The sequence below is a fragment of the Hypanus sabinus genome, chromosome 9, assembly GCF_030144855.1.
Source record: "Hypanus sabinus isolate sHypSab1 chromosome 9, sHypSab1.hap1, whole genome shotgun sequence".
Classification (NCBI taxonomy): domain Eukaryota; kingdom Metazoa; phylum Chordata; class Chondrichthyes; order Myliobatiformes; family Dasyatidae; genus Hypanus; species Hypanus sabinus.
Window position 1 is genome coordinate 2,825,597 of NC_082714.1, and position 12,974 is coordinate 2,838,570.

Consider the following 12,974-nt stretch of genomic DNA (forward strand, 5'->3'; position numbering starts at 1 on the left):
AGGTTGAACAAATGGATCATTTTCTCTGGAGAGAGGGAGGCTGAGGGGAGACCTGATGGGAGTTTAAGATCTGAGAGGCACAGAAAGAGTACATGATCAGAATCTACGTGGGTGCCCAATAGTGGTAAGTGCAACACTATTACAGCTCGGGAGGTCAGAGTCCAGCGTTCATTTCAACACAGTCTGTGAGGAGTTTGCACATTCTCTCTGTGGCTGCATGGCTTTTCAAAGACGTACTAGTTAGCACGGTAATTGGTCAATATAATGTGTCCTGTGATTAGGTAGGCCAGGGGTAAATTGGTGGTGTCACTTGTTGAGCCAGAAGACTCTGTTTGGTGCTGCATCTCAAGGGCAAAAATTTCATGCAGGGCAAGTACTTTTTTTTTTAAACATAGTGGTAGGCTGCCAGTGGTGCTGCTGTTGAAAGCAGATACAAGAGAGGACATTGAAGAGATGACTTAAGGAATGCAAGGATATGCAGGCAGAAGAGATAAAGTTGTGTTCGGTGTAGACATCACGGTTCCTCCACTGTACTACCTCGTGCCGTACTTCCGGTAAAATGGTAGCACACTTAGACGCAGTGTTTCTACAGGGCTAACCACAGTCTTGTTAAAATATAATGCTGTACGATCAACTGCAACATTCCTGGACTCTGGGACTTAGACTATTTTTTCAATGACTGTATTTTACTGATATCTTACACAGTGCCTTCAAAAAGTATTCATCCCACTTGGAGTACTGTGTTCAGTTCTGGTCACCTCACTATTGTATGTGGATACTACAGAGGAAGTGCAGTGGATGTTGCCTGGATTGGGGAGCATGCCTTATGAGAATAGGTTGAGTGAACTTGGCCTTTACTCCATGCAGCAAAGGAGGATGAGAAGTGACCTGATCACACTGACCGAGGTGGAGAGGGGTCTCACTGACCGAGGTGGAGAGGGATCACACTGACTAACTGAGGTGGAGAGGGATCTCACTGACCGAGGTGGAGAGGGATCACACTGACTGACCGAGGTGGAGAGGGGTCACACTGACCGAGGTGGAGGGATCACACTGACCGACCGAGGTGCAGAGGGATCACACTGACCGAGGAAGAGAGGGATCACACTGACTGACCGAGGTGGAGAGGGGTCTCACTGACTGAGGTGGAGAGGGATCACACTGACTGACCGAGGTGGAGAGGGGTCTCACTGACTGAGGTGGAGAGGGATCTCACTGACCGACCGAGGAGGAGAGGGATCACACTGACCGACCGAGGAGGAGAGGGATCACACTGACTGACCGAGGTGGAGAGGGGTCTCACTGACTGAGGTGGAGAGGGATCTCACTGACCGAGGTGAAGAGGGATCACACTGACCGACCGAGGAGGAGAGGGATCACACTGACCGACCGAGGAGGAGAGGGATCACACTGACCGAGGTGGAGAGGGATCACACTGACCGACCGAGGAGGAGAGGGATCACACTGACTGACCGAGGTGGAGAGGGGTCACACTGACCGAGGTGGAGAGGGATCTCACTGACCGAGGTGGAGAGGGGTCTCACTGACCGAGGTGGAGAGGGATCACACTGACTGACTGAGGTGGAGAGGGATCTCACTGACCGAGGTGGAGAGGGATCACACTGACTGACCGAGGTGGAGAGGGGTCACACTGACCGAGGTGGAGGGATCACACTGACCGACCGAGGTGCAGAGGGATCACACTGACCGAGGAAGAGAGGGATCACACTGACTGACCGGGGTGGAGAGGGGTCTCACTGACTGAGGTGGAGAGGGATCACACTGACTGACCGAGGTGGAGAGGGGTCTCACTGACTGAGGTGGAGAGGGATCTCACTGACCGACCGAGGAGGAGAGGGATCACACTGACCGACCGAGGAGGAGAGGGATCACACTGACTGACCGAGGTGGAGAGGGGTCTCACTGACTGAGGTGGAGAGGGATCTCACTGACCGAGGTGGAGAGGGATCACACTGACCGACCGAGGAGGAGAGGGATCACACTGACCGACCGAGGAGGAGAGGGATCACACTGACCGAGGTGGAGAGGGATCACACTGACCGACCGAGGAGGAGAGGGATCACACTGACCGACCGAAGTGGAGAGGGATCACACTGACCGACCAGTGCAGAGGATTCACACTGACTGACCGAGGTGGAGAGGGATCACACTGACCGAAGTGGAGAGGGATCTCACTGACCGACCGAAGTGGAGAGGGATCTCACTGACCGAGGTGGAGAGGGATCACTGACCGAGGTGGAGAGGGATCACACTGACCGAGGTGGAGAGGGATCACACTGACTGACCGAGGTGGAGAGAGATCACACTGACTGACCGAGGTGGAGAGGGATCTCACTGACCGAGGTGGAGAGGGATCTCACTGACCGAGGAGGAGAGGGATCACACTGACCGAGGTGGAGAGGGATCACACTGACCGACAGAGGTGGAGAGGGATCACACTGACTGAGGTGGAGAGGGATCACACTGACTGACCGAGGTGGAGAGGGATCACACTGACTGACCGAGGAGAGGGATCACACTGACTGACCGAAGTGGAGAGGGATCACACTGACTGACCGAGGTGGAGAGGGATCACACTGACTGAGGTGGAGAGGGATCACACTGACTGACCGAGGTGGAGAGGGATCACACTGACCGAGGTGGAGAGGGATCACACTGACTGACCGAGGTGGAGAGGGATCACACTGACTGACCGAGGTGGAGAGGATTCACACTGACTGAGGTGGAGAGGGATCACACTGACTGATGTAGAGAAGAACTGATGTAGTAAAGTTCTAAATTCATCTTGGAGTGATTTAAAACATTTGCTGAAGAGCCTGTCCTGTGCGGTGCTGTAATCTCACTGTTCCATGTAACAGGAGACAAAGGATGAGATGCAATACAGGAAAACCTATGACAGAATTTATGCTGTCTGTGTTGGCACAGTGAAAATGTTGGAAGCACTCTGTAGACTTGGGACTTCATGTGAGCAGATCATCTGTGCTGAATCAGAACTGACCTGATCTGAAACAGTAACAGTTTCCCTTTACACACAGAAGCTGCCCGGCCTTCTGGCCATTTCCACCATTTCAGATTTCAACTGATCAACTTGTGCTTGGCTGATTAATCGACTTTTGGCAAACAGGGAAAGATCCTGCAAACTAAGTATACCAAGGGGTAATTTAAGTCTTGTACATAATTATGAGAAGCCTAGCCAAAGTAAATAGCAAGGACTAATCGAGCAGAGCATTGCCAGATTAAACTGATTTGTACATTTGATGGAGAGTGAAAAGCTTTTTGTTATATTCACTGGGTGGGTCTGGAGCTCGCTTCTTCTAAGCGTGGAGGCAGAAACCCTTACATTTAAGCATTATGCAGATGACCACTTAAACAAGAATGCACTCTCAAAAACAAATCACTGGCTGACAACCAAACCTCATCACTAAATACAGTTTCTTTGTTTGCTCTTGATTTGCTCATGTCTCAAGTCATGTACACAGTTCTGCTGCCCCATTAGAAGCAGGGTCTCAAGGCTTTGGAGAGGGTGCAGAAGATGTTTACCAGGATGTTGCCTGCATTAGATGATATGTACTATAACCAGTGGTTGAACAAACTTCAGTTATTTTCTCTGAAGTGAAGCTGAGGGGAGATATCATAGAGGTTTACAAATTATGAGACATAGATAGAGTAGACAGGGTTGAAATGTCTCTTACCAGAGGGCATGTGTTCAAGGTGAAAGGGGGTAATTTCAAAGGAGATGTGAGGGGCAAATTTTTTTTAAAACACAGCGCAGTGAGTGCCTGGAATGCAGATGCATTAGGGACATTTGGATAGGCACAAGAATGTGAGGGAAGTGAAACGATATGGACATTGTGTAGGCGGAAGTCGTTAGTTTAGTTGTCCATTTAATTACTAATTTAATATTATTAGCACAGCATTGTAGGCCGAAGGGCCAGTTTCTGTGTGTACTGTTCTATGTTCGATGGTCCCTAGCTTATTATCAGTTGTCACACCACACTCTCTCATCAAGGGAACACAACATTCCTGGCAATTACTAATCCTCATGAATTTTCAGAAGCGAGCCTCTCAACTCTTCATGGTCCTCTACGATGGCAAGATGGATTCATGACCTCACAATCTACACTTTTGTGATCTTGCACCTTGCTGTCTACCTGCACTGCACCTTCCCCATAGCTTCAACACTTTGTTCTGCACTTTGTTATTGTTTCATCTTGTTCAACCTTAATGCACTTTGTAACAAGTTGATCTGTGTGCAAGGCTTCACTCAGCCTCAGTGGCTGTTGCAATCATAAACCAATTTAATTTTCAGTTACAGTCAGCATTTACCTGTTAACTTCCACAGACTCATCATTTCCCAACACAATTAATGCCTGAAGGCCAAGTCACAGGTATATTTAAAGCAGAGGTTGATTGGTTCTTGACTCGCCAGGGTGTCAAAGGTTCAGTGAGAAGACAGGAGAATGGGGTTGAGAGAGGTAATAATCAACTATGATGGACTGGTGAAGCAGTCTAAATGGGTCAGATGGCTTAATTCTGCTCTTGTGCCTTAAGGTTTTATTAGAACAGTTACCTAGTGCAATGACTTTCCTCAAATGAACGCAAGCAGGAAACTGCAAATTCCATAAAATCTCCACATCTACAACAACGGGACACGGATCAACCCGTAAACGAGGAGAAATGCCGATCAAAAGCAAGGCAGAAGCAGGCAGTTACCTATTCATTTCCAGACAGCTGATGCGAGCAGAGAGATCTTCCAGACGATTGATTTGTTTATGACACTGGGTGCAGTAAAATTCGAGCATTTCTTCCCCAATGATACTTTGCAAAGTTGAGGTGAAATGATCACTGGAAAATCAGAGGGGTATTTGGGAGATGAGAGAAACTATCGATCACAGTGAGATACATTGCAGAAGTGACTGGGATGCAGATTTTTACACAGCAAAGGCTTGCAAAAGAAATATACATCCGAGATGAGCAGTCACACAAGACAAAGTTATTTACTAAACTTCTTAATCCAAAGTTTCCTGAGCACTTATATACTTCCCTTTTTAGTGACAAAGAAGCGAACCTACATTTCAAGAAGTCTGTGACGGAACCATCATTTACACAGATCCCATTCTCAAACTTGACAATCAACATTCAGCCATGGTCTGCTCACAAGCACTACTGGAGCAGGGATTCACACCAGTTTTTTATGCCATGGACACAATAACATTAAGTAAGGGGTCCTTGGACCCCAGGTTGGGAACCCCTGCACTAGAACCCTTTTCCCACCAATAAGCAACTATCAGCAGCAAAGACCTTACCTGGGACAAAGCAGTGCTGAGCGATTTAAGTGGCCATTAATGCTGAAGCCTCCATCCTGACACAAGCTGCTGGATGCAAAGTCATTTTCATTGCTCTCTCCATAATCTTCAAAGTGCTCTTCAGTGCTAAGGAGAGAAATGCCAGAGCTTATTGAGAAGTTATGCTGATGGGTCCTAACAACAGGAAATACCATGAAAAAAAGAGAATAAGTAGCAAAAGAAATCTTTCATAAGTTTTTTCATAAAGTAACATCACTTTCAAGGCAGTTTCCTTGTCCTCTGAGGAAATTATTGCGTGATGATTATCCTTTCACTGTCACTCATGGATAGCATAACTGGAGGGTATAATTTACCTGCTGAGTGTATTAAACAGTCTGTTGATCTGTCGCAACCAGATCAGTAAGCAATGGAGAGGACACCCCATAAACATTCTTATTCTCCATAGTTGTAAACCTAGGCAACTAGGCACAAAATTTCCAGAGAAAACCTGAGATGAAAATGCAGAGCTGAGGATGCAGGTGGGCTTCTGCAAATCCCAGCAAGTCACCAATTTCGTTTGAGTGCCGCTTTTCATTATTTCGATTGTGTCCCTTTGGATGCCGTCCAACTGTGGATCAGCTTTGCCAGGACTTTACACGGTGTGGATCGGCTTTGCCAGGACTTTACACGGTGTGGATCGGCTTTGCCAGGACTTTACACGGTGTGGATCGGCTTTGCCAGGACTTTACACGGTGTGGATCGGCTTTGCCAGGACTTTACACGGTGTGGATCGGCTTTGCCAGGACTTTACACTGAGCCGTTCGGCTTTGCCAGGACTTTACACGGTGTGGATCGGCTTTGCCAGGACTTTACACTGAGCCGTTCGGCTTTGCCAGGACTTTACACGGTGTGGATCAGCTTTGCCAGGACTATACACGGTGCGGATTAGCTTTGCCAGGACTTTACACGGTGTGGATCGGCTTTGCCAGGACTTTACACGGTGTGGATCGGCTTTGCCAGGACTATACACGGTGCGGTTCGGCTTTGCCAGGACTTTACACGGTGTGGATCAGCTTTGCCAGGACTTTACACGGTGTGGATCGGCTTTGCCAGGACTTTACACGGTGCGGTTCGGCTTTGCCAGGACTATACACGGTGCGGATCAGCTTTGCCAGGACTTTACACGGTACCGTTCGGCTTTGCCAGGACTTTACACGGTACCGTTCGGCTTTGCCAGGACTTTACACGGTGCGGTTCGGCTTTGCCAGGACTTTACACGGTGTGGATCAGCTTTGCCAGGACTTTACACAGTGTGGATCAGCTTTGCCAGGACTTTACACAGTGTGGATCAGCTTTGCCAGGACTTTACATGGTGCGGTTCAGCTTTGCCAGGACTTTACATGGTGCGGTTCGGCTTTGCCAGGACTTTACACGGTGTGGATCAGCTTTGCCAGGACTTTACACAGTGTGGATCAGCTTTGCCAGGACTTTACATGGTGCGGTTCGGCTTTGCCAGGACTTTACACAGTGTGGATCAGCTTTGCCAGGACTTTACACAGTGTGGATCAGCTTTGCCAGGACTTTACATGGTGCGGTTCGGCTTTGCCAGGACTTTACACAGTGTGGATCAGCTTTGCCAGGACTTTACATGGTGCGGTTCAGCTTTGCCAGGACTTTACACAGTGTGGATCAGCTTTGCCAGGACTTTACATGGTGCGGTTCGGCTTTGCCAGGACTTTACACAGTGTGGATCGGCTTTGCCAGGACTTTACATGGTGCGGTTCAGCTTTGCCAGGACTTTACATGGTGCGGTTCGGCTTTGCCAGGACTTTACACGGTGTGGATCAGCTTTGCCAGGACTTTACATGGTGCGGTTCGGCTTTGCCAGGACTTTACACGGTGTGGATCAGCTTTGCCAGGACTTTACACGGAGCTGTCTGGCTTTGCCAGGATTATTTGGGTTCAGAGAGACTGCATTTGACGAGAAGACAACCTTTGACTAAGATGAAACAATGGTTCCATAAGGTTGTCACAGCCAGGTGAGGGGAGTTGGCAGGTAGTGGCAATAAGCTCCCACTGGCTATTAAATACTCCCAATGGCGTACAGTCCAATTGGCTTCTGACAACCAAGTCTAGCACTCGGCCTTCAAGTGTGGCTTAACTACTAAACCCAGTGGAATCATTTCTACTGACAGGAGAAGGGGCAAAGGCAGGCTACTGGCACCTTCTTGCCAGTCACTTAGGCAGATGAATCTGGTCAGCTATGGCTGGCAGCTCATCTATAGAGCCATAGAACACTACAGCACAGTACAGGCCCTTCAGCCCTCGGTGTTGTGCCGACCCATATAATCCTTAAAAAAAGTACTAAACCCACACTACCCCATAACCCTCCATTTTTCTTTCATCCATGTACCTGTCCAAGAGGTTCTTAAATACCCCTAATGTTTTAAACTCCACCACAATTGCTGGCAAGTCATTCCAGGCACTCACAACCCTCTGTGTAAACAACTTACCCCTGATGTCTCCCCTAAAGTTCCCTCCCTTAATTTTGTACCTGTGCCCTCTGGTGTTTGCTATTGGTGCCCTGGGAAACAGGTACTGACTATCCACCCTATCTATGCCTGTCATAATCTTGTAGACCTCTATCAAGTTCCCTCTCATTCTTCTACGCTCCAAAGAGAAAAGTCCCAGCTCTGCTAACCTTGCTTCATATGACTTGTTCTCCAAACCAGGCAACATCCTGGTAAATCTCCTCTGCATCCTCTCCATAGCTTCCACATCCTTCCTATAATGAGGAAAACTCTGATTTCAAGCTTCTGCTGCGTGCAGCCATATCCACTCATTGGAAAGGCTTTGGGAGTAAACCCCGAGAAAAATTCTGGAGCTGGAGTCCCTAAGGCAGTCCTACACTGAGTTCAATGCTGACTGGCAGCTCCCGTGACGAGTCAAACCGTTTTAGTCTTTACTTTTCCTCTGGATTCATCAGCTGTGAGGAGAGGGGAGCCTGCTGCACGGGTAACAGCTTACTCTGTATCGTACTACCCTGGTTTGCCTATGACAGCTAGGATGTAAAAATCCATGGTTGACTCCAACCACCAAAGGGCCTCACGATAAACTAAGTCACGTCAAACTTGAGGATAAGCTCAACACAAGGCAGAGGAGAAAGGCTCTGGAAACCAAACATCTGCCCGGGATGTTGCTGTAGCTGTGGACACACAAAATTCTGCAGATGCTAGAAATCTTGAGCAACACACTCAAAATGCTGGAGCAAGTCAGGGAGTATCTATGCAAGGGAAAAAACAGTTAATGCCTCACCCCGAAATGTTGACTGTTCATTCCTCTCCACAGATGCTGCCTGACTTGCTGAGTTTCCCCAAAATTTTGTGAGTGTAGCTCCATGGAATAGTGTGCTTAGCCAGTCTAAGATCTCTGGCCTCCCCCATAAAGTCAGGAACAGAGATGATCAGCGATATTTTAAAATCTGTTCAAAGTTTTTAGACAATAAAAGAGCTTATTTGTCCATAGTCAGCAGATGTCCTAGAGAAGAGTCAGGCATGAGCTGTCCAGTGACAATCTCAATCACCTAGCCCTGACATTTAGCCCCATAGCACTGGCCACAAATGACCACAAACTAAACTGCACTAGGCATGTAACACTGGGGCTACAAGTGGGTGCATTTCCCACAACTCTTCAAAGCCTTTTCACATCCCACAAGGGAAAAATCTGGAATGTGATGGAATATGCAGGTATTTTAAAGTAATAGAAACAGCGGTAGGGTGGCTAAATCATTGAACTGAAACAACAGAGTGAAAAACAAGTTCAAATCTTAGATTCATTGGCTGCTTTAAATATAGTTAATGTACAAGTAATGTGTCCAAGACCAGTACATTCCTCCCCACCATAAAGATTCAGGATTGTTCAATGTCATTTCCTGTATGCAAGTATTAAGGAGAGCAAAATAATTGTTACTCTGGATCCAAAGCAGCACAAAAAAGAACAATAATAAAAAACCGATAAATATAAATACATAAGATAGCTTCTACTGTATACGTTGATTGTATGTCCATAAGGTAACGCTAGGCACAGGAGTGTCTCTATTTAAGATATCTCTTTTTTTCCTTTTCGGGTTCTTTTGAAGACCCTGACCTGGAATTACTATCTGACTTTAGTTCTTCGCAGGAATGGGACCCGCTCAACAGGGCCTCACGATCGGCCACTTTTTCATACCCCAAGGATGCGCCCAAGAAGATGCCAGATTTTCTTGGCTCTGGAGACAGGATGATTCTAGGCCGGTGCCCCTGACTGAGGCGTCACGGGAGAACACAGAACTCCAGGAGCAGCAGGTTATCTGCCATGGGCTGTGTGTCCAGAGACCTGAGCCTTTCTGGGGCCGACTCTCTGGGCGTAGAGCTCGGAAAAAGCGACACAACAGAGTTCTAACATCATAAATCAGCGAGTTGTTTATGTCAAGTCTCCCCCCTTGCTGTGAAACAGGGACACCTCTTTTTCCCTTATTAGGGAGAGGGAGCCTGGGGTATGTCGAATTACCAGGTGAACAAGTAGTCTTTGGGGTACTGCAAGTCTGTGTCTTTACTGATGCTTTGCTGCGCGCTTAAGTGCTCGGTAGAGGGCACTGATGCTTTTTTGTTGGTTGGGGTGGAGTGGTTACCTTGCTGCTGCTTGTGAATGGGAGGGGGAGCTGGTGATGGGGGGGGCTTTGGGGTGCTAACATTTAACTGTCATTCATTCTTTGGGGCACTCCTCTGTTTTTGTGGATGTTTGCGAAGAAAAAGAATTTCAGGATGTATATTGTATACAATTTTCTGACATTAAATGCACCTTTTGAAACCTATTGAAGATGACTAACAGGAAATGATAAAGTAGTGGCAGTTGGGAGTGAGGAGGTATCGGTTAGAAGGGAAAGTAACTGTCTTTGAGTCTGGTGGTCCTGGCATGGATGCTACAAAGCCTTCTCCAAGATTGGAGTGGGACAAACCATTCATGAGGAAGGGGAAGGGTCTCAACGGTAATTTACTTGATGTGGCCTATGTGCAATGTGGTCGACTGTTAAAATGGGAAATTGCTGGATTCCATTAAGCAGCAATAGGGCATTTACAAACATATTTAAAAATTAGACACAGTCAACATGGATTTTTATGAAAATAAGATTGACTCAAGCTGCTTGCAAAGTGTCACCCTCCAATTGTGTTCTTTCTTGTAAACATTGTGTATGGCTGGTTGTCTGTCTGTCTGTCCTGTGCAGGAGAGTTTTTAAAGCGGAAAAGCCGTTGCACTGGGGAAGGTCAACTCTCCTGACCTTGGCAGTCGAAGTCCAGTGGTATGAGCAGTCATCACATCTTGGTTGCAGTGGGTGACCATGACTTTGAAAGTCTGTGTATAATATACGTTTAATTTATGTTTTTCTTGAGAATGCTGTTTATATAATGCTATATATGCCCGTGAGGCTGCTGCAAGTAAGTTTTTCACGCTTATGTAAATAAACTCAACTTCGACAATTATGTATGATAAATCTGGTTTTAAGGTTGCAACTAGAAGTGAAATATTTGGGTTTTCAAAAGGCCTTTAAAAATGTGCAATACTCAATAATGGGACAGTGGTGTGGACTGGTTTGCAAACAGAAAACAGAATCTGAATAAACCTATCATTTGTGGGTTAGTAGGGTGTGACTAGTAGGACGCTGCAGGGATCTGTGCAGTGATCCTACCCACTCTGGAAGAGGGACTCAGGTACAGCATATCCAAAGCTTTAGGATGGTGCTTCAGGGAGGCTGAAGAGGGAAAGGGGGAAGAGGAAATGGCAAGAGAAAGTACAAGCACAGCATAGATGAAATACAACGTGGAAAATGGTAAGATTACCCACTTGGCAAGGGAATAAAAGGCCATAGTTATTTCATTATTTTAAAAAGTCTTGTACTTCAGAAAGACGTAGAAGTTCTTATAGGCAGCTCACAAGTAATTAGAGCAAGCGATTCAGAAGGCAAATGAATTAAGTTGGTTGTTAATGGAAGAGGATTTGAGCAAAGAATAGAGGCATCTTGTTTGAATTGTATACGATCCTGTCAAACCCACAGTTGGAATATTGGGGAGCAGCCAGGATTTCCCACCCAAAGAAGGGTAACACTTGAAACAGAGTGTGCAGTGAAGGTTCACTAGATGGATTCCTGGCATGACAGGTTTGGCTTACAGCAAGGGATTAACCAGACTGGTCTACATTCTCTTGAATTTAGAAAAATGAAAAATATGCAGTTTTTTTAGCAGCTTGACAGGTAACAGTGGAGTCACAGAATCATACAGCACAGAAACAGGTCATTTGGCCCAACTAGTCCAATCCAACCAACATGTACCTGCCCAAGTGTATCTTAAATGTTACTAATGTACGTGCCTCAATCACTTCCTCTAGTAACTCATTCTGAAGACTGACCACCCTCTAGGTGGAAAAGGTTGTTCCTCAGGCTCCTATTAAATCACTGCCCTCTTATCTTAATCTATACTCTCTCATTCTTGATTCCCCTATCCTGGGAAAATGATAGTGTGCATTCACCCTATCTATGTCCCTCCTTATTTCATAGACCTTTACAAGGTTAATACACCTCTATGATATGATATTTCTGCTAAACGGTGTCCAGAGCCATGATTCAGTCTTACCACAGTGGCATGGTAGCATAGAGGCCAGCATAACGCTTTACAGCGCTAGCAATCAAGATTCAATTTCCACTGCTGTCTAAAAGGAATTTGTACATTCTTATCATGACCACGTGAGTTTCCTCCAGGTGCTCTGGTTTTCTCCCACATTCCAAAGACATGGGTTGGGGGCTAGTGAGCTGCAAGCATGCTATGCTGATGCCAGAAGCACTGTGACACTTGCAGGCTGCCCCCAGTAAATCCTCAGACTGACACAAACAATGCATTTCACTGTACATTTCAACATACGTGTGACAAATAATCCATCCACAACTTTGGCTCCAAGATGTGGTTAGGTGAGCAGGATCTACTCGCTGCACATGGCCAGCAGAGATAGTGGATATGTCTGTAACTACCCGCATTATACAGAAACATTTCCCAGATCTAAGCCGCCCCCCCCCCCCGCCACCAAGCCCCGGCTATGAACACTTTAGACTCAAACTCTTCAGTCTCTAACCTTATTTAAATACTAACTACAGCAGGGTGTTTACTTCACTCCAAGCATTATTTACTATAAAACAAATCCTTGCACTTAAGGCCACGTCAGTGGTATATTGTACGTGGAATTTGAGTTACCCACACATTTAAAGAGCCCCTCTTCTGCAAATGGCCGTGGAGGCCAAGACATTGGGTATATTTAAAGCAGAGGTTGATAGGTTGCTGATTAATCAGGGCATCAAAGGTTAAGTGGAGAAGGCAGGAGAATGGAGCTGAGAAGTATAATAAATCAGGCATGATGGAACGGTGGTGCAGACTCAATGGGACAAATAACCCTTTCTGCTCCTATGTCTTACGATACATTATGGTCTTAAACTAATGAACTCCAGAAGTAATATAAATGGTTAATACCCATCTGACATTCAGCAGCTCCCTTGAGACATCTCACCGTTTGAATACCGATGTCATGTCCGGACTCAGCGCAGCTACGCTGCATTGACCTTTTGAAATGTCTCCTGCCATTTCATGC

At 46.6% G+C, this 12,974-nt stretch overlaps 1 protein-coding gene across 2 annotated transcripts in view; it reads right to left on the reverse strand.

Moving 5' to 3' along the window:
* The window catches only part of rab11fip3 (RAB11 family interacting protein 3 (class II)), a 201,396-nt gene that overhangs the window by 28,793 nt on the left and 159,629 nt on the right, over window positions 1–12,974 (reverse strand). The window contains exons 5-6 of one of the 2 annotated variants that reach the window (XM_059978856.1): window positions 5,328–5,453; window positions 4,735–4,866 (exon numbers count right to left, since the gene is read on the reverse strand). In XM_059978856.1, coding sequence (XP_059834839.1) covers window positions 4,735–4,866; window positions 5,328–5,453 — 258 coding nt within the window. The remainder of the gene's footprint in view (window positions 1–4,734; window positions 4,867–5,327; window positions 5,454–12,974) is intronic. The other variant, XM_059978857.1, reaches the window with a different exon arrangement.